This window comes from Symsagittifera roscoffensis, chromosome 4 (assembly GCF_963678635.1).
Source record: "Symsagittifera roscoffensis chromosome 4, txSymRosc1.1, whole genome shotgun sequence".
NCBI classification, from domain to species: Eukaryota; Metazoa; Xenacoelomorpha; order Acoela; family Convolutidae; genus Symsagittifera; species Symsagittifera roscoffensis.
Genome location: NC_087065.1, coordinates 45,696,381 through 45,718,776, shown reverse-complemented (window position 1 = coordinate 45,718,776; position 22,396 = coordinate 45,696,381). Strand labels below are relative to the sequence as shown.

Genomic DNA, 22,396 nt, shown 5'->3' with positions numbered 1-22,396 from the left:
TAATCTCATTCTATAAACTGACGACGATAATCAACAAATTTGACGGGCAATGCATAAGTGATACTATTAGGCTTCAAGTATAGTTTTGTCATTTGTCGTTTGTTTTGCTGGTACTTGAAATGCTTGGTAAAAAATGATGGAAAAAATCTCAGTGGACAAATCATCTTAAGAAGTTCCAACTTTTTAAAATTTTGCGACAGCAGTTTTTCAGCAAACTGAAAATCCTTAAAATCCTTCTAACGGCATTCCACAAAACACAAGAAGCTATTGAGAGCTCTCAGATATAGATAAGGTTTAAGTCGTTTCCGGCCAAAAAAAAACTTTCTGACCAGATGAAAATTTAGATAATTCGTTCAGTGATTTAAATTTATCAGAAAAAAGTTTTGTTTCAGATCCCGGAATTCAATTTTTTGTGAAGTTTTTTATTTTTACAAATCAAAAACAAGTTTTCAAAACAAGTTAATTTAATTCAAATGTACTTCAAATTTTAGACTTGCTTTACATTGTTGTTATTGTAATGGTTTTAATTAGAAATTAAGTGAATTTAGATTAATTTTTTTTGTGTTTCGTTATTGCCATCCAGGTTGTCTTTTTTGCATGAACTAAAAAACGTTTTTTAAGAAAGGAATGCACGGACGCATTTCCTAATTGGAACGCCCTTTGTGATTTCTCCAATGAATTTTTAATCTTCTGTAAGCCTATCTTGTTTTATCACTTAGACTACAAATAATTTTCAAAAACTGAGCAGCATTTCCATTGATACATTTTTTCAATCATACCCATGTGAAACTAAAGTAGTCAATGTGAACTATAAATACCATCAGTCAACCCTGGTTGACCTCCATAGTAGACCAATAATGCTTATACAATTCAATAAGCTAATTCTATGAAAAAATACTTGTCATACAAAGCTCGTAAATTTTGATAAAATGATGTATCGAAAATTCGAAGAAATTTTTTCTTGTTTTGGCATAAATTTCAGTATCTTACAAAACGAAAAATTTTTGTCAAAAAATGCTAATCATACGATTTCTATATATGGAAGTTGTATGACTAGCATATTTTTGGTGGCGACAACAAAAATTTTTCCATGCAATTTCAAAATTGCCCCAAAAAAATTTTCTTGTGTTTTTTTCAACCGTAAACCGAATTTTGTACTCAAACCAATATTTTTCAAAAAAAAAATTTGCATGCAAAGTTTAATTTTTTGCGTGCATAACGTAGTCCGTTATACACTACTATTGGTTTTTTTTCCTTTTTGCCTAATAACTTTTTTTCTAATAATCTTATTTCTTTTGTATGGAGAGTTTATGAATGCCTTGATCAATTTCTGACAAGTAAAGAATTCAAATTTTAAAAATAATCATGGTCGAAAAGTTTTGCCAAAATTAAATGTTTGATAATTTCGTTATATTATTTGTGAAAGACAGATTCAAGACATTTGAGGCCGTTTTCAAAGTAATTTTAATGCGAGACGGTCAAAACTTCGAGTGCTCTACGTTTGAGTAAACAAGTTTTTTTTGTCTGTTGGTTTCAGTTACGAACACAACCACAAGATTTTGAAAAAAAAAATGACAAAAAAAATCAATATTTTTGATTTATGGAAAAATAATAGTCATGCAATTTCCATAAATGAATAATTACTAATTTTCACTAATCATTTTTGCTAATTATCATTTTTCGCACTAATCGTTTTTCGAATAATCACTAAACATTTTTCGGTACTTATGGAAGTGCATGAAAAGTGTATGACTAGCATTTTTCCATATATTAAAATTGTATGATCAGCATTTTTGTTCAACCCGGGCTCGGAGCCTTTGGTGACTCTAGCGTTGAGTAAACCATGGTTTGTGTCACTTGTGTTCGTTAACGAAGGCATTCCAAAATTTTTGACAAATTGGATTTTATAGAAATCATTTTTTTTCTTGGTTTATGGAAAAATGCTATTCAATAAACCAAAAAAATTGATTTCTATAAAATTCAATTTCTGAAATTTTTTGCAATGTGTTCGTTAACGAGCTCAAGTGACACAAACCATGGTTTATTCAACACTAGATTCACCAAAAATTTGATGGTTTCGCATTTACAAACGACCTCGATTGGAAACTACCTGAAGTGTAACATAGATTTCTCATACAAATTTTATAATGAGATATCAAACTTTCATTTTTTGACAAACAATTTTCGAGATGACTGGTTTCAAATTTTGAATGCTTAAATTATCAGACCTTGATCAAGGCATGCATAAACATACCATACAAAATATACAAGATTTTTTGGCGTTTTGGAGAAAAAGTATCCAGAGGAACGGAAAAATCTCTTTTTGGTGTAACCAGGACTACGTTATGCACGCAAAAAAAAAAACAAATTTTACATGCAAACTTTTTTCTCGGATTATGATTTTTTAGTACAAAATTAGATTTCCGGTTGAAAAAAAAAACAAACAAGTTTTGAAGACAATTTTAAAATTACTAATGTGGAAATTATATGTTGAGCAATTTTTTGACAAATACATTTTTCTTTATTTAGTACAGTGCACCGATTTTTATGCCAAAACAAGAAAAAATTCTTTGAAGTTGGATGACACTATTTTAGCAAAATGTATGAAATATGTATGATTAGTATTTTTTCTTACACTTAGTTTATGAAATTGTATGATTAGCATTTTTGGCCAATGGAGTCAACCCGGGAGAGCAGCTTCAATTTCATTCTCAAGCAAAAACGGTCTAATGAAAACATTTTATGCAAGTTTTTGTAGATAATCTTCTTGATAATCTTTGTGAAAACCAAAATCTTGAAGCTCAGAAAAATACACAACGAAAATGAAACCTTGATCAGTTTTGTGTAAAAACCACAAAAAATTTCTTGAGAGGTGCAGTTAACCCGGTTTCATAGCTTGTTATTTTTGATTCTTCCATCAAAAAGACGGGAAAATTTTCCAACCAAACGTTCCAGCCGCAAAATTTATTTAAAATTTTTGCAAAAATTTTGTCTGAGCCCAAAAACAACCAAAAGACCGGCACAATACTGGCAAAATCTAGGGGTGGATCAAGCACAATCCATGAATTCGCAGCAGTTTGGCCAAAAATCTAAAAGATTCATGAAAAAAAAGAGCAAAACTGGCAAAATTTCAATCAGTTTCTGGGCCTTCTTCGATTTCGTCTACAAAGTTTTTGAGGCCAGACTCAAATTTAATCTCAGACAAAACCGCCTAATAAACAAATTAGGGCCGTTTTTAAGATTTTCCTCTTGATAGTCTTTTTTGAAGGCCCAAACAATGAAACTTACAAATTTTTATAGGATATATGAAAGCAGCATCCCAATTTGTAAGTAATATTAAAATTATTTCGAGAGCTGCAGTTTATTAGTCTGTTATTTTTGATTTTGGCATGAAGTAGACCAAAAAACGTTTGAAAGGTTTCTTAAAAATTAGTTCAATTCTTAGAGGTTTTAGCTCAAAATTTAGAAAAAAAAATTTCGGTTTCTTTTTTTCTGAGCCCGAGAAAAATCGAAATACCCGCAAAATTCAGAGTCGATCGAACACAGTCCATATAGTCAAAGGAAGTTACCAAAAAAAATACGATAAAAGTGTTGTGCGATTTTTGGGTATCGGGAAAAATTCGAATGTTCTTCGGATTCGGCAGTTTTTTAATTTTTTTTCACAATAGTACTTTGAAGATCAAAATCTTAAAACATTGATAAAAAAGAAACCAACATACCCAATGTGTAAATGCTACAAGAGTTTTCCTGAGAGCTGCCAAACCCCAATTTCAATTTTCCCCATTTTTTTTTCTGGCATCAAAAAGAGTGAAACTTTCGAACGGCTCGTGCTCAAAAATTTGAAAAAAGTCTGTGTAACTTTTTTTTGTTTTTGAGACCAGAAACGACCAAAAAACTGTCAAAATCCATTTTTGCTGATTTCAACGCATAAGTGTGTACATAGAGCGTGGGTTCTTATTTGAAAGTTTCTTCTACCAAATTATTTCTTGAACAAACCACAAAAACCAGGCCTTTTTATTTTTTACAATTAACGAGACTGATTGTTTGATCATGAAAAATGATCTGCCTTGTTTGGGTTTTCAAAAAGAACATTCCTTTTTCATAATCCAAAATTTTTTCGAGCCTCTGTTGATAAAATTTTAGTTTTTTATTCATGCTTTTTCAGATTTTCGGAAAGATTATGGGGGGACAGAAATTCGTCAATGGTATAGCTTCTTCGTATGGTTTTGGAAGATAAACTATTTTGATCAACGCCGTGAATTTTTTTTGCTGAATTATTTTTTTCGTAATTTTCTGTCTAGGATTAGATGATTGTGTTCTTCAGGTTTGTTTGTAACAGACTTTATTTCCCAAATAATTGCATCACGCGATGAAAATTTAAAAACTTTTTTTGAGTTTTTGTCTAAACAGAAATCCCTTTTTCACTAAATTTCGATGTTCTTTTATTTTTTGCTTCTATAGAAGATCATCGATAAGGCATGCTTAGGTCGAAATCAAAAAATGAGAATGCTTTGAAAAAAATGCCTATTCTAGAAAGCTCGATTTTTCATCAGTTTTTCAAATCCTCGATCTTTTTTTTTAATTTAGTTTTACATCTTCATGTAAAGTTTCGACTTTCTTACCCAGTTTTCACTATTTTGATTGAAGTATAGTCGGCTATGCATCAGGCACCCAGAAAAAAAACCCAAGCTATCACTTTTGCTGTATAAATAGCTGATTAATTTGTTGAAGATGGAAAATGAAGCTAATGACTTTTTCAGATTTCTCTAAGCAACCTCCTTGAGTGTCAAATGCGCTGTTACTTCGCTCAATTGTGGCTAGCTAAAAAATCAATCAGAGGCGCTTAATTTTTTTTGAAAATTTTTTTGGAGTGAGAAAACTCCTTTTTCAACAAAAAGTTACGGGAAAATTTCTCCCGAAACAAAAGAGCAACCAGTTCAGTCAACGCATGGTTTTCACAGTTTAAAATCTAACCAAGCAAACAATTTTAACTCAAATTTCAGTTTTAGTAATACTATGATGCTGGTTACTGTTTTCAGGTTTCGGGTGACTGACTGCTTCTTTTGTATAGCAGTCACTTGTTGGTTCCAATTAAGATTTTGATTGGATATCGCGCAATGTCATCACTACATCAGACCTTATTAGTTTGTTGATGTTCGACATAAAAACAAAAAAAGTTAACTTTTTTTTACGTCTCTCTAATTCAACTATTGTTGGTGTTTTGTTTTCTACCGAAATGTGATAGTTTATGAGCCCAGTTGCCAAAATGCGTGTAATTTTCGACAAAAATTGAGGAAACTCACAGCAAGTTGTTGATAGAAAGAAAATCACAAGCAAGCTAGACAACCGAGGAAAAAGTTCACTGAGAATAAATAAAAACTGGCAGATAGAGAGCAGAACAAAAAACAAACCTTTCAGTCAGTGTAATGAGTTAATTCAGTGATCTCGAGAGACTTTTAAGATGTGCAGTTTAGTTTGAGGCAAAAATCTTTCAAGCTAAAATTGAATTATGTTTCGAATAAATAAGTAGATGAAGCATAAATGACACCCAGGCTTATAAATAAGAAATTTAGATTTAGGTGGTGATAACTTCAAGTGCAGATTAAAGAAGCAAGACTAATGAGAAAAGTTTATCGGTCGATCAGGTCAAAAATTTAACAAAAACTTTGAAAAATTAGGAACACTGGTTCCAAAGGCTTAGGAAGAAAGGGAGTTGAAATTCGCTGTGACAGACTCTCAAAAAAAACAACAACAATTTTCACTGAGTGAAGGGCTATGATTTTTCATATGGGTCGCAAATTTTATTAGAGAAGGAGCTGAGGTTAATTTTAGAGAAGATTTGTTTATTTAACAACGAAAATGGGACTGTTTACCATCCTATAGAATGAGGCAATCTTTTTATTGCAAAAAATAGAGCTTAAAAAACCAGCAAGCTTGAACTTCGATAAGTTTCAGACTTAAGATTTAAGCTTCATAATTGTTAAATCGTGTTTTTGTAGAGAGATAGAGTAGAAGACTGAGCTTTTGAGTGAGCTAGTTAGGACTTGATGATTACAGACTATGATGAAGAGAAACAAGGAAAGTCTGAAGTCCGTCATAAATAAAAGGTATGTTTGTTGGAAGGAGAAAGGAGGTGTTCAGAATAAGATGTGAAACTATGAAGTTTCAGAAAATGGTTTTCAAATTGGTTTCTAGGATAAAGAAGAGTATAAAGTTTAAGAGCAGAGCGTCATTGTTCTTAAAAAATGTTGGATGTAGTAAACTTGAAATTCCGACTAGTGACGTTTTTTATGCAAAGGTTTCTTTAAGAACTCCAGCTTCTAAAATTTTATGATTGGATTTGATTTTATGATTGGATATCGCGCGGTGTCACCTGAAAAGACGCGATGTGAGATCACGAAATTAACTTTTTCTTTAGAAGTTCATTTAATACTCTTTTATTGCTCTCTAGATCAACTGTTGATTACTTGTTTTGCTGCCAACCTGTGATAGAAGATAGCTTATCTTATTAATTTTTCAGTTTCACTGTCAGAACCTACTTTTTTTGTTTGCATTTGCTTTGAATCAATGAACTGACCTCATGTTTATCTCAATCTCGTCTGTCAATTTTTTTGCAACTAATTCAGATGCCCGGCAAAAACTAAAGAAAATTATTCTTGGTGTGAGAGGCCTTGTTGTTATCAACTTGATTATTTTTTTTCTCAAATTTTCTAATAAAGTGAGCTCCCAACTTCATAAACCTTTTAACAGTTAAATCTTTACATCTTTTTCACAAAACATTTTTCACAAAAAAACTGAGATTTAACTATTTTCTTGCCAAAAATTTAGATGAAACAAACAGGGGCTCTTTTTTGAACCAGTAACTTTCAAATTCCAGTGTTTCAGATAATCAAAAATTGGAGGTTGATTTTTTTAAAACTAACTGCTTTTGTACTTTTTTTTCAGCTATGCTTGTCGAACAGTTTCAGTCATACTCTCTTCTTTTTAATTGATCTGAACATTTTTTGAATAGGGAAAAACCGCAAGCATTTATCAATTTGAACGCTTTCTACCAGGATTTTTACTAGTTGTGAATCTTCAAAACACTCATCATGCCTTCTACGCACGGAACACAAATTGTTAAGAAAATGAGCATCACACCTATTTATCCGATTAATCAAACATACCCTTGTGAAATCAAACTAAAATCAATGAGAACTTTCAACGCCGTCAGTCAAAACTGCAAGTAGGAAAACCTAAAAATAACAATTTTGCATAGTTTTTGTTCAAGAGTTTGAAGCCTATAGTTGTTTTCGTTTCTTTTGACACAATATCTTCTGATGTCAAGAGCCTTGTTATTTAGCTCAACCTTGGCCAAAATCATGCACTAGAACAACCAATCAAACGAATGAGTTAACCTTGGGACGATTGTTTTAGTGATCAAACTTCTGTTTGAACAAATGGATACGAAAAAGTACCCTCTGAGTGTTTCCGATGTTGATGATCTTCCCTATGCAGAAAAACGATTTAAAAAACCAAATAAATAAAAACGAAAACGACTGGAACACGAAAAAAATTATAAGACTGTTCAAATGTTGATATTCAAAATTGATAATTAAAAAATTATAAAATTGTTGAAATTTTGAAACTCAAATTTGATAATTAAAATTCGTGGTTGATGATTTTAAACGCAATAAGGTTAAATTTAAAAAATCCTACCTGAAACCCACGTTCCTAGTTCATAAGCAAGTCCTATAAAGCAAAATCAAGAGCAGGTTAATTCAACCTTGTTTGTATTCACAGCTTACGGCCTGACTACGCAAAAATATTTTCCTCAAAAGTTCAGAACTCATGTTTCTTTCGCCGATCTTTTGATTTTTCTGCAACTTATTTTTATGCCGCCATTGATTATCAAAAAGTGTTTTTGGTGCATCAGAGACGTTGCCGTAAGCAACTTCACCACACTTTCTCAAGTTTTTTTTTCTAAAAATTGAACTCTTCTAAAAACTTCATTTAATTTTCGTTAAACCTTTACGCTTTCATATATTTTTTCACTAAATCGAAAAATCAATCATCGGTCACAAAAAAATTGAAAAATTTTGAAATATTCGATCATGAAGAAAAAGATTCGGCATGAAAAACGCTTATATTTAAAATCCATTATCTCGTAGTATCAATAATTAGAGGCTGGTATTTTTTGTAACTAGCTGCTTTTGTAGCTCTTGTTTTCCGCTTAGAAACAGAATTCTCACTCATCTCTTCTTTTTGCATGATCTGAATAAATTCGGGATGAGCTCAAACCGAAACTACAAGGAGTAATACATACCAGCATGGACGGGTCTAGGAATTTCTCGGGAGTGGGGGACATTCAAAAAATTAGGTGGGCCAAATTGATTTTCCGCGCACTCCCAAAACACTACTATAAAGACCAGGGGCGGATCTAGGATTTTCTCGAGGGGGGGGGGGCGGATTTTCAAAAAATTTTCCAAAATTTTGACGACCTTTTTTTTTTTTAGGTCGACCAAATTGATTTTGATTTTTGCGCGCTCTCCCAAAGCACTGTTTTGCCCCTATTTTGGCAAAATTTTCTGCGCCGCAGGCAAATTTTTGAAAAAACAGTCAAAAAAGCCGTTTTTGGGCACTTTTTGAAAAATTTTGACAAAAAAATGCGTTTTTTTGGCGCGCGCTCCCCCTCAAAAATAGCATATATTGGCGCCAAAGGCGCCTTTAGAAAAATTTTAGGGTCGGTCGGCCAAAAATGGATTTCTGAAAAAGTATCAAAGGGGGGACCCTTTGGGTCGGCAGGGGGTCAAATCCCTAAGGAGGAACGTCCGCCCCCCCCGCCCCCCCCCTCCCTAAATCCGCCCCTGATAAAGACCATATTTTGACAAAATTTTCAATGCTCGGCCTATTCGAAGGCCGAACCTTTTCTTCTCACGGTGATGCTAGATCGCAATATGCTTTAGCCTTGTGGGAACCGATTCAATTATGATGTGCCTTCTTCGGATTCGATTTGCTCTTCATGCTAAAATCCCCTGCATTTTCAGAGAGATGATACCGGACAAACTAACAGATGTACTCAGTTCAAAAAAAATAGGGGGTTTTGCGATCAATGTTGAGTTTTTGGAACATTTAGTCGATCAGAATAAGGTGTTTCCCGAAATTTCAAAAAAAAACAATTCGTTCAAAAATTTTGAAAGACTTCCAGGTTTCAATATTGTTTCAGATTCAAGCTAATTGAGCAAAAACATCAGCTTTGGGAAACTATTTTTCAATTATTTTTCCACAATAATTATGAACATCATGATTTTGGATCAGTACAACTCATCCATCTTCAATGAAAAGCATCTCCACGTGCTTTTCACCCCAATTAAATTGTGGTACCAGCCAGGTAAAATTTCAGCAAAAACGGGCGATTTGGAGACAACAGTCGAATTGATTAATCTTGAGTAATTGCCCTTTTATCCGACGGATTTCTACTTATAGTATTATTAATCGTATGGGTAGTATGATTAGTGGAGTCAGTGGGAATGGTGTCAAAGCAATTGTTAGAAACCATTCTAAGCAAACTAACAGACTTACAGTTGAGCTAAATTGCCCTATGTCCTCTGCCAGACGCGATGACGGTTACAAGGACGTTTTACCAGGAGCACTCGTTCAAATGACTCATTTTGAGCTAAGCGCCCCGCGTTCTTGCACTCCTCCAGAAGCCTACGATGACTATCCTAAGCCCTCAAGTAAAACTGAACCGAGTTGAGTAATTCAGAATAGTAGTTATAGCTACACCGCAAGTAAGAAGCCGCGAGAACAAATGAATTTTAAGAAATATAATAGTGTTCCTGAAAGGCAAAGCTTGTCAACACCGACAATAACGATCGCTCGGCTAGTTTCAAACCACAAGATGCGTGAGGGATTTCCACGATTTCAAATAGTTTCAGATAGTTCCACTGCAAAATTTCATTTTCAAAATAAAAACGACTGCTCGTATCAGCGCGAAGCCCTGAATGTTCCGACTGCCTTTTAAGGTTTATGGAGCAGCACTAATAACATTAAAAAAATTAAATGAAATAAAATAAAACGAAAAATTTTTTTTCTAAAATTTGAAATTTTTTATGAAAATCATCCCCCCACACGCCATATGAAGTACAAAAAGAGAGATTTAGTTCCTTGTAACAAATCAATTATGGCAAATAAGCTTAGTTCAACCAATTTGGAACGATTTATAAGACGGATTAAATCTCCGCTTACGCGTTAATAGCGCGAATTATATCGCGCGTTAATTGTCCCAAATTGGTCAAAGTGGCCAAATTGGCAATCTTTGAACCCTCATAACTTTACGAAAAATGATCACAGGTGAAATATCTTTTCAAATTTAAGCTCAAGACAACAATACCTTTTGAATGATATTAAAAAATTCCGTCAAAAATGGCTAGTTAAAAAGTCAAAATTTGTCTGAAGAAAAAAAAACCCACCCCGAGCACAAATATTCCGTTACTTTCGTACCGAAAGTCGGAACAATTAGTAGGTCGTAATCCCGGTTGAGAGTGTTCATTACCTGGTTTTAAATATACTTCTCGTCCAGTGATAGTTCTCCTAGAATGGTTTAGAGCTGTAGCACGGTATTAGTAAGGAGATCGCTCACTTGTTTAAAAGTAATTTTCTTCAGCCTGTCAGATATGAGCATTGTACATGCAGGCCTTTCTGCTTGAATTTGCCAATTAATTTTGGGGGGAGACTGTTCACTTGGCCTATTCAGGGGGTTCAGATGAGCCTAACATTTTCCCCCTCAGGATGATGCGAGATCGCAATATGCTTATTGTTCCGACTTTCGATACGAAAGTAACGGAATATTTGTGCTCGGGGTGGGTTTTTTTTTCTTCAGACAAATTTCGACTTTTTAACTAGCCATTTTCGACGCAATTTTTTATATCATTCGAAAGCTATTGTTTTCCTGAGCTTGAATTTGAAAAGATATTTTACCTGTGATCATTTTTCGTAAAGTTATGGGGGTTTAAAGATTGCCATTTTGGCCAATTTGGGACAATTAACGCTTGATAAATTTCGCGCTATTAACGCGCGAGCGATATTTAATCCGTCTTAGAAATCGTTCCAAATTGGTTCAAGGAAGCCTATATGCCATAATTGATTTGTTAATAGGCGCAAAATCTATCACTTTGTACTTAATATGACGTGTGGGGGGATGTTTTCACATAAAATCTCCAATTTTTTCAAAAAAAATTTTTATTTTTTTTATTACATTGAAATTTTTTATCTTATTAATGCTCCATAGATCTTAAAAGGTAGTCGGAACTTTCAGGGCTTCGCCCTGATACGAGCAGTCTTGTTCATTTTGGTCGGAACAATTAGTAGGTCGTAATCCCGGTTGAGAGTGTTCATTACCTGGTTTTAAATATACTTCTCGTCCAGTGATAGTTCTCCTAGAATGGTTTAGAGCTGTAGCACGGTATTAGTAAGGAGATCGCTCACTTGTTTAAAAGTAATTTTCTTCAGCCTGTCAGATATGAGCATTGTACATGCAGGCCTTTCTGCTTGAATTTGCCAATTAATTTTGGGGGGAGACTGTTCACTTGGCCTATTCAGGGGGTTCAGATGAGCCTAACATTTTCCCCCTCAGGATGATGCGAGATCGCAATATGCTTATTGTTCCGACTTTCGATACGAAAGTAACGGAATATTTGTGCTCGGGGTGGGTTTTTTTTTCTTCAGACAAATTTCGACTTTTTAACTAGCCATTTTCGACGCAATTTTTTATATCATTCGAAAGCTATTGTTTTCCTGAGCTTGAATTTGAAAAGATATTTTACCTGTGATCATTTTTCGTAAAGTTATGGGGGTTTAAAGATTGCCATTTTGGCCAATTTGGGACAATTAACGCTTGATAAATTTCGCGCTATTAACGCGCGAGCGATATTTAATCCGTCTTAGAAATCGTTCCAAATTGGTTCAAGGAAGCCTATATGCCATAATTGATTTGTTAATAGGCGCAAAATCTATCACTTTGTACTTAATATGACGTGTGGGGGGATGTTTTCACATAAAATCTCCAATTTTTTCAAAAAAAATTTTTATTTTTTTTATTACATTGAAATTTTTTATCTTATTAATGCTCCATAGATCTTAAAAGGTAGTCGGAACTTTCAGGGCTTCGCCCTGATACGAGCAGTCTTGTTCATTTTGGTAACTGATTAAATTTTCATTTGCCTTTGTTGTTCTGACTTTCGATACGAAAGTAACGGAATATTTGTGCTCGGGGTGGACAAATTTCGACTTTTTAACTAGCCATTTTGGACATAATTTTTTTATATCATTCGAAAGGTATTGTTGTCATGAGCTCAAATTTGAAAAGATATTTCACCTGTGATCGTTTTTCGTAAAGTTATGGGGGTTTAAAGATTGCCATTTTGGCCAATTTGGGACAATTAACGCGCGATATATTTCGCGCTATTAACGCGTGAGCGGAGATTTAATCCGTCTTAGAAATCGTTCCAAATTGATTGAAAGAAGCTTATTTGCCATAATTGATTTGTTACAAGGAGCGAAATCTATATTTTTGTACTTTATATGGCGTGTGGGGGGATGATATTCATAAAAAAAAATTTCAAATTTTAGAGAAAAAAAATTTCATTTTGTTTTTTTTACATTTAATTTTTTAATGTTATTACTGCTCCATAAACCTTAAAAGGCTGTCGGAACATTCATGGCTCCGCCCTGATACGAGCAGTCTTGTTTTTTTTGGGTTTGATTCGGTTTTCATATTATATCGGCCAGAATTTACAGATAAATATAAGAGCTGAAAAGTTCAAGTTTTTTGCGACCAAATTGACGTTTTCAATGACGTTGGCTAATTGTGTATAAAATTTAACAAAAATGTTATCTTAAGGCAACATTTTTTCAATTTCGAGCAAAAGTGCCTCATGGAAATTGTAGTTCTGGTCGAAAATTGATGCCGGGGACCAAAACAAAGGGGTGCACATTTTGAGGGGGAGGGGCACCCCTCGCCGCCCTTTGAGCAACGGTATTGTTTCACTTGCTGATCATAGAAGAATTTGTTTGTCTACTGAAGTGTTTCATTAACCTGTTGTGATTTATATTTCATTTCGATTCCCATCAAAAAGTTTTTCAATTGATTTTCATAGAGTACCAAGTTTGATATACTGTCCTGTAAAAAGTCAGCTTGATCTAGTTGAGAGCTCTTGATATTTTTAGATGACAATTATCAGCGATTTTCCATTAATTGTACTGTCGGATATGTTAAAAGACAGAACAGAGAGAAACGTTTGAATACAAAATCTATTGTATAAAAAAAAACAGTTTCTCCTTCAAACGCGTTTTCAGAACGTCAAAAAGCCTTCTACATTTAAAAAGCTCTATCAATGCGGAAAAAGTGTGCACGTATATCGATAATAATGAATCAGAAAAAATATCTCCTTGCCTGCAAAAACAAACGGAAATTCATTTTCCTTTTATTTGCCTTGAGTCCTGAAGTTGATGTTTATTTAAATCACATTTGGTACGATGAAAGCCACCGAGCTAAATGTTTCAATTTTGGTGGTGTTAGTTTTCCCAGGAACAAATTATCAGATTCTTTGTACAGTATTCTAATAACACCATCAGTAACCTTACCTATCAGACTTATGCAGTTTTTCATCTTTTTTTGTTTCCTATCACAATTTAGATCATTTTAGATGATAACCAAGAGCTACGAGAAGCAAAATTGAAATGCCACAGCCTACGAATCGGAGTACAATTTCCCAATTCTTTCACAAATTGGTAACTTTATATCGTCCGACTGAAAAATTGCCAATCAAGCATTTTAATCTCTTAGCTGCTTTTAGAAAAATTGATTATAAACTGACTTGACCTTTGCTATGCTTGCTTGGTCAAATTAGATTTCCGCATATTTAATTGATTTTAAAGTAAGAAGATTTCGATTTTAATTTATGCTTGTTACCACTTTCAATCATCCGCTTCTAGCCTTCCAGGCACAGTTTTCCTAATTGGTGTCGCTTAACACTCTGTTTCGAGAACCTAAGACCCGCTTTCTTTCACCTCCCCCACCCCCATTTACTTCATCTTACCCTCCTCATTTATTTATTTCTTATTTTCACTCTGTCCATATTTTCCCAGCCATTAAATTGGATATATTGGGTTACTGTTTCCTTTATTGTTTCCTGAGGTCAGCGAAAAACAAATCCGGTCTCTATCACAAAAACGTGCAACTTCACATACGGGTGATAAAAAAATTCTTACCATTCGACTGCGTTGAAATATCCGCTGTGCTATAATGGCGACTCAACAAAATGGATCAACCCAAGTGGGCGCGTCTTCCAACAATTCCTCCTCGGGAGGGGGAGGGGCCGCCGGGGTCAATTACGAGGTGTACGAGGTGATCGATTTAGCTAATGCCGAGTTGGACATCCCCCCTAAAAACTGCTATCGTCTCGTAGTTCTTGGTAAGCACACTTCAGCGCAAATCGAATACGAAATTCGAACTGCTTTGGTTATGATTGCTGTTCGTGTCATTACTTCTACGTTCATTAAAATTTGCCAGAACCTGTTCACATTAATAGAATTATTAGCATTCTCAATACATGCCAAACATAATGCCGAAAAACTAATTTTTTGCATAACAAATTTAAAAAACTTTTTTTTTCATTTAGAAGATACATGAAACTACGTCCCTTGATCAGTTTTTTCGAGCTTCACAAAAAAAAACAATTTTCAATTCATTTTGAAGCCTCAACTCACTACTGATTCTATTTCTGCTCTGTAACTTCAGTTTTAAACTAAGTTCAATTTGAAAGTTTTTGTGTAACCATAACTCGTAAACTGATCTAGCTACATTTTGTCATTACTAAAAAAGCTACATTTTCAACGTTAGTTTTTCGAATTTTTCATCCTATTTTTTATTGAAAAAACCAAAAAGTAAGCATTAAAATTCAAATTAGCGACGAATAATCAAAAGGCAATTCACAAAATAGATAGTTTCTGCAAAAAAAAACTAATTTTGACATATGAAAGCAAGGGAAAACGCTAAATCAGTTTATAGCAGCGTTTAGATTCAGTTGAGACGATTTATCCACAATAATGAAAAGAGGTCTTTTCGGTTATACCCCCCTCAAATGGGCCAACATACACGTTATACTACACCCCCCCCCCCTTAAAAGGACCAACATACGAGCTGTTTAGCTCTTTACGGAGAACCGCTGCTTAGGATCTCAATTCATTTTTTGTTAATTTTCATCAATCCTCTCTGATAGGGCAAAAAAAAATTTTGCACAGGCTCATCTGGGGTGGGCAAGACAGCAATCACACAGCGCTTTCTCCACAACCGATACGTGGATCAGTACTTCCCCACCATCGAGGACTTCCATCGCAAGATCTACAAGATAGGGGGAGTGGGATACCGGCTGGACATCCTGGACACCTCCGGAAACAGACCGTTCCAGGCTATGCGACGAGTCCTCTTCCTCTCAGGTCAGCAGCATCCAATAATATTTCAGGACATATGCTAACAAATAATGAACACCTACCTAGTAAAAGCACTCATTAAATCTTAAACCCGATGCCTAATGATTACCCGTTGATACCTTGACCTCCATACATGAAAAAGAAAGGTCTGAGAATGTTAATGAGAGTTGGATGACCTGCATTTTTGTCTACCCGGAAAGCAACACAAAATTCAAAGATACTCACAAACCGATATCTTGTTACCAAAAATGTTCCCGGGAATTTTCCAAATTTTGTAGGTCTTTGTCAATTATAGTACTTTATCTGGTACCATTAAGCAATTGCGCATGCTTTTTTAACTGTTCCCGCACCAAAGTTCCATGGATAATAATCGATTCCCGGGTCGAGATCCCGCTCAGAAACCGCTCAAGATTTGAGCGGTTTGAGTGGTTTTCCAGCAAGATTTGAGCGGTTTGAGCAGTTTGGACGGTTTGGGCGGTTGTTTTGGAAAAATCGCTCAAACCGCTCAAATCTTGCTTAAAAAACCGCTCAAAAACCGCTCATTTCTTGCGGTGATTTTTGAACGGTTTTTCAAGCAAGATTTGAGCGGTTTTTGAGCGGTCTTCCCGGGTTGAGGTCCCAGACTCATGTCCATACTTTCGCGACAAAACTTTGGCATGTCCAGACTCTCGCGACCAAGAGTTGCCATTTTTTGAGACTTTCGCGACCCTCAAGGTCTGGACAAGGGTGTGGGACCTCGACCCGGAAAGATTCTGAGCCTAAAAGTCTGAGCCATTCGTTTTGCGTCAACTCACGAATGCAGGTAAAATCATTTGCTTTGAAAAAACTTCCTGTTGTTCCTGAAACCAAATCAAAACCAAACCCGGGTCGAAATCCCGCTCAAAAACCGCTCAAGAGTACAATTTGCATGAATTAGAATGCAGAGTATTCAGTATTCATTGTGGTGCGTAATTTATATTGGCTTCGCTGGGCGATACTAGTTTCAGGGTAGCATGGCCTAACGGATAAGCCGTCTGACTTCGAATCAGAAGATTGGGGGTTCGAATCCCTCTGTGGTCGACTTTTTATTTTTATATCTTGCGCGGTTTTTAAGCGGTTTTTTTAGATAAACCGCTCAATACCGTTCAAATCTTGCGCGGTTTTTGAGCGTTTTTTTTTAGATAAACCGTTCAAAAACCGCTCAAACCGCTCATTTTGAAGCAAGATTTTGAGCGTAATTGTCTAAAAAAACCGCTCAAACCGCTCAAATCTTGCTTCAGATTAGGTGAAAAATCTCGACTCGGGTTATAATGGAAAATTGTTGTCTAAAAAGATGTCATTTTAATCCACTATTGTTGCAAATTTAGACCACGAAATCGATTCTATTGTCATTAAAATCGATTATTTTCGTAAAAATACAATCTATTAAAAACCATTATAATGGAATATAATCAATTTAAAATCCACTATAATTGATTATAAAGGGCTTATAATCTTTACTCACGGCCTACTCGCAATCTAAACCTACTCAAAATAATCCCATCCTCACTTTGCACCCCATCCGCATTTACCTAAACCCCTCACCCCCCCCCCCCCACTCTTCTACGTTTATCCCTACGCCGACACCGACCCCCTCGTTTACTAAAGTTTACCCCAAACCCAAACCCCCCAAGTTACAGTTTGCCACCCCCCCCCAGTTTGTTTACCATTCAACGGGTATACTGAATGGGGGGCTGGGGACAAACTGACGAGGGGTAAACTGGGGAAGGGGGTTGTTAAAAGGGACGATGGAGCTCACCTAGTATAGAAAAAGTAGAGAAAACTTAAATGAACAAAATCTCATGCAAAAAGTAAAAATTCAGGAAACGTAATATGTAGCAACTGCACGAAGCAAGATATGAGATAACTTTGAAAAAAAATTTGCAACATTCATCATTTTTTCTCAAAAAATACACAATAATTGACTATAATCCAGGGGCGGATCTAGGATTTTCTTGAGGGGGGGGGGGATTTTCAAAAAATTTTCGAAAATTTTGACGACCTTTTTTTTTAGGTCGATCAGATTGATTTTCAGAGCTCTCCCAAAGCAGTAAAGAGACCCTGTTTTGGCCAAATTTTCTGCGCTGCAGGCAATTTTTTGAAAAAACAGGTCAAAAAAGCCGTTTTTGGGCACTTTTTGGACAAATTTGACAAAATAAACGCTTTTTTTTGGCGCGCGCTCCCCCTCAAAATTAGTATATATTGGCGCCCAAGGCGCCTTTAGAAAAATTTTAGGGTCGGTCGGCCAAAAATGGATTTCTTAAATTTTGAGTTCTTTTTGTAAATCGTTGGCAATTTCAACTGAATACTGTTTTGTTTTGAAGTAAAACTGAGAAGATAATTTGATAATTTGCCGAGTTAATTGTTTGTTGAGAAAAAAAATGTGACACTGCGCTTGGGGAACTTTTGTTTGTTTGTTTAACAACAGGCATCAGTCAAAATAGCTTTTTTGTCTTTTTAACTTCCATCTATTTGATTATAATTACTTGCCAATGATTTGGGATGAGCAAAAAACAGGGAAAGTAGGAAGTTAGACGACAAGCAAATTAGACAATCAAAAAACAACTGAATTTAGACACGAATTTGCGTACAAATTGCATGAAAGTTGTGTATTTTTTGTTAAGTGAGCACTGGTTGTCCAACCACACATCAAATTATCAACTCCACTATTGTATCATTTACGCATTTGACAAAAATACTACGATTTATTGTTTCATAGTTAATTTACAGTAATAGTTTTGATCAGTTCTGTGATAATATACTCCTTTTGTTTTTGTGTAACTTCAATCTTAACAAAAAATTTTGTAAGCCTAGATTTAATCGTCTAATCCCGAAAAAACGTTAACGTCTAAATTCAGTTATGTTACGGTCATCTAATTTGCTGTTATACACTAGTAAAAAACAGTATTCAAAATAATTTTCGGCACTGTTGTACTTCGACACTGTTTTACTGCCCCAATAGTTACCTCCAGACTCATTTCTGAGGGCAGATTGGCAGTCTCGAAGAGAGTGGAAAATAACACGTCAATGTTTTTCCCAGTCTTCGCACTAGTCTCCACATAGGCGCACCTTTTCAGACCCGAAATCCAAGTGCTAATCTCCTCCTAAATTAAACACAAAATAAGCTGAAGCTTTGGAAATATTTGATCAGATAGAGTTTATTAGAGCTGTTTATTAAGATTTGCTTAAAGCTGTTTCGTAAGATTTAGAAATTTTGCTGGATTTTTTTTACCAGGCAAATTTTCGCCTGGCAAATATGTGAAAAAACGGGTCGAAAAAGACGTTTTGGGCACTTTTAAGAAAGTTTTCACCAAAAAATTGCGTTTTTTTCGGCGCGCGCTCCCCCTCAAAATTAGTATATACTGGCGCCCAAGGCGCCTTTAGAAAAATTTTAGGGTCGGTCGGCCAAAAATGGATTTCTTAAAAAGTGCCAAAGGGGGGACCCTTTGGGTTGGCAGGGGATCGAATTCCTGAGAAGAAAAACGTCGATCCCCCCGCCCCTCCCCCCCTAAATCCGCCCCTGCTATAATCTATTAAAATGGATGAAAATGATTTAAAAATATTGTAATTATTATCCATTTTTAATGGACTATAATTAGTAAACGGGAGGGGGGAACTAAGATAAATGGGGGGGGGGGAGGTAAACTAAGAAACTAAGATATGGGTAAACTGAGGAGGGGTAAACTGAATGGGGGAGGGGGCGGGGGATAAACTGACGAGGGGTAAACTGGGGAAGGGGGTTGTTAAAAGAGACGATAGAGCTTACGTAGAATAGAAAAACTAGAGAAAACTTTAAAAAAAAATCTTATGCAAAAAGTAAAAACTCATGAAACTTAATATGTAGCTACTGCACGAAATAAGATATGAGATAATTTCAAAAAAAATTTGCAACATTCATAATTTCTTCTCAAAAAATACATTATAATCGACTATAATCTATTATATTGGATTATAATGATTAAAAAATATTGTAAAAATAATCCAATTTTAACGGACTATAATCGATTATAATCGATTATAGGGGATTATGTTGATATAAAAATAACTTGATTATAATCCATTTTTGATGGTTTATAATCCATTATTTTTGTAATTTTATAGATACTGACTATAAAACGACAATATAATCGATTATTATCCATGGAACTCCAGTGCGGGTTATTCTTAACATTTTGAGTACAAGTGGCAATTTCAGGAACAGTCAAAACCATCCTGAGATGAAAAAGTGCTTATCTTACAGTCCATACTGGAGTCTTGCACATACTACCCTAACTTAAGGCTTGAGTTAATTTTGCTAACTCTTTCAATAGTTCTTTCCGATTTAAATAGTTCTTTCACTGTTGGACTCACATTTCTCAAGCTTTGTTCTGAAGATTAACAAGACTGCTGATTGTTCCGACTGCCTTCTAAGGTTTATGGAGCAGCAGTAAAAACATAAAAAATTTAATTAAATAAAATGAAACTAAATTTTTTTTTTGAATTTTTTTAAATGAAAATCATCACCCCACATGCCATTTAAAGTACAGAAAGAGAGATTCCGTTACTTCTAATAAATCAATTATGGCAAATAAGATTCGTTCAACCAATTTGGAACGATTTATAGGACGGATTAAATCTCCGCTTACGCGTTTATAGCGCGAATTATATCGCTCGTTAATTGTCCCAAATTGGCCGAAATGGCAATCTTTAAACCCCAATTACTTACGAAAAATGATCACAGGTGAAATATTTTTTCAAATTTGAGCTCAGGACAACAATACCTTTTGAATGATATTTAAAAAAATTTCGTCAAAAATGGCTAGTTAAAAAGTCGAAATTTGTCTGAAGAAAAAAAACCCACCCCGAGCGCAAATATTCCGTTACTTTCGTATCGAAAGTCGGAACAAAAATAGATTTTGCAAAAGTTAAAATCAAGACTCGACAACTGTAGAAATTTCATAAGAGTGAGAACATGAAAGCGTTTTCGAATGAACCAAAAAAATATTAAATGGTAAGACCAAAAGTATCTGACGCATTTTTGTGTCAGAAAATACCGGAGTAAATCTTCATAATATCAGCCCCAATCGCATTGTCGAGTTGAAAAAATTTTTCCGTTTTTTCTGAGAAACCACCACCTGTTTTTAGAGAAGAATCCGTTTTTAATTTAATTTAACGTTGCTAGAAATGAGAAGAGAGTTAACAATTCACATACTTATATTGTTTGACTTTTAATCAAGGAACAACAAGTCCCCTAATTAGTGTTATATAGGAGAGAGTATTTGAAACTGCTATACTCTCATTTATATTTATATATTCATCCATTTTAAGTAAACTGAGCTGTTTTAATAACCGGGCCGTTGTTTCTCTGAGTAAAACAGGTGCGACAGAAGAACCAATCCTTAACATTTCTTTTTTTCAATCTATTGAAAAAAACAACGAGCAAGCAAAAAAACTTATTAAAAACCTGTGAATGGGTTTTAGCTAGTTTTTCAATGTAAATAACTCATATTCGGAAATGATATATCTTTAAAGCATGCAAGTAATTTTAGGCCGTTTGGTCAGAAACTTGCCTGAGGACTTACATGACGAACTCTTGTCTCGCAAATGATTGGACACTTACTACATGACACTAAAACACTAACAAGCACCACGAAGGAATCGTTCACTGTCAGAATCTATTAGAACTTTAGATCAACATAACTCACGAATTGAATAATTAAGCGCTTAAATCATAGACTAATCTCAGCTTAAGTCATCATCGACACCTCGACAAGCACAGAAACTGAATTTTTAAACTAGGGAAATAACTAAAACAAACCAAAAAGAATAGAGAAGTAACAGATTGGGGTGATTTTTTTTTAAAAATTCTCGCGGCAACATTTAGAAAACATGAAACCCAAAAAAAAACTTCTTTTTCAAGCTAGACATACACACAACCACGATTGAGTTCAAACGCAAATTTTTCAACTTTAACAATCACCTATCAAAACCTAATTCTAGTTGCGAGAAACAAAACTAAATGAAAAATATGAAAAAAGGAAACCAAAAAATTTGAAAATGACATATTTCATAGTAACTTTTACATTGAAATACATTTAGTTTCAGAAACACAAGTTACGAGTGAGATTTTACACAGCAAAATTAAATTATGAAATGTAAACAACTTTTTTGGAGGAACATGATAGTTCAGCTGGTACAAAAACAGTTTTTAAGCACAAAAACAATCGGTCTGTGACTAATTTTGACTTCAAGGGTCAAAAATTTCGGTTTCCGTAAAACAAAAATAAGTTTCCGTAAAACATTTGATAATCTGTTGCGGTTTTACAAAAAGCAACTAAAATTAAGTAACTGGAAAAAACTCATCTCAAAAAATCTAAAACACGGCTTTAACTGGTAATTTTAAGAAAGTTTCAGGTTTTAGAACACAATTTACATTTTTTCAGCCAGAGTTGAAGTATGAATGTCGGGTTTAGACTTTTTAGGGAGAACTAACCTTATTTAAAACCACAATACTAGCTTTGAAACTTAGCTTTTAAGTCTGAAATCTACGTTTCAGGATTTGACTAATAGGTTTTTGGGTAAAAAGTTTTTTGTTCTAGCCAGAGTTTTGGTAAATAGAGGTAACAAAAAAATCTAGACCCAAGCGTCACTCCCAAAAACCTAAAACCAAGCTTCTTTTACATAATTTGAGCGTTTCATTTAGTAGCTTTAGCCCAAAAGTTTCAATTGTTTAGAGACTGTTTCAATTTTCTAAAGCATTCATAGCACAAACACTCTAGCGTTAAATAATAAATTTCAGGTCTGTAAAACCATTATTTGAATGTATCACAAATTTTTTTCTTTTAATTTACCACTTTTTAGTACAAAAACGAATCATAAGCCTAAAATACATTAACACAGTAGTTAAAAATTGATCGTTTACAATTAC

At 34.5% G+C, this 22,396-nt stretch overlaps 2 protein-coding genes across 4 annotated transcripts in view; both read left to right on the top strand.

The window, feature by feature from the left end:
- LOC134844305 (ATP-binding cassette sub-family C member 4-like) overlaps positions 1–22,396 on the top strand; it is a 463,247-nt gene that overhangs the window by 137,080 nt on the left and 303,771 nt on the right. The gene's annotated exons all lie outside the window — the stretch shown is intronic.
- The window catches only part of LOC134844607 (GTP-binding protein Rhes-like), a 46,759-nt gene that overhangs the window by 16,629 nt on the left and 7,734 nt on the right, over positions 1–22,396 (top strand). For all 3 annotated transcript variants that reach the window (XM_063861368.1, XM_063861366.1, XM_063861367.1), the window contains exons 2-3: positions 13,686–14,453; positions 15,283–15,477. In XM_063861368.1, the coding sequence (XP_063717438.1) occupies positions 14,285–14,453; positions 15,283–15,477 (364 nt within the window). In that variant the 5' untranslated portion in view covers positions 13,686–14,284. The remainder of the gene's footprint in view (positions 1–13,685; positions 14,454–15,282; positions 15,478–22,396) is intronic.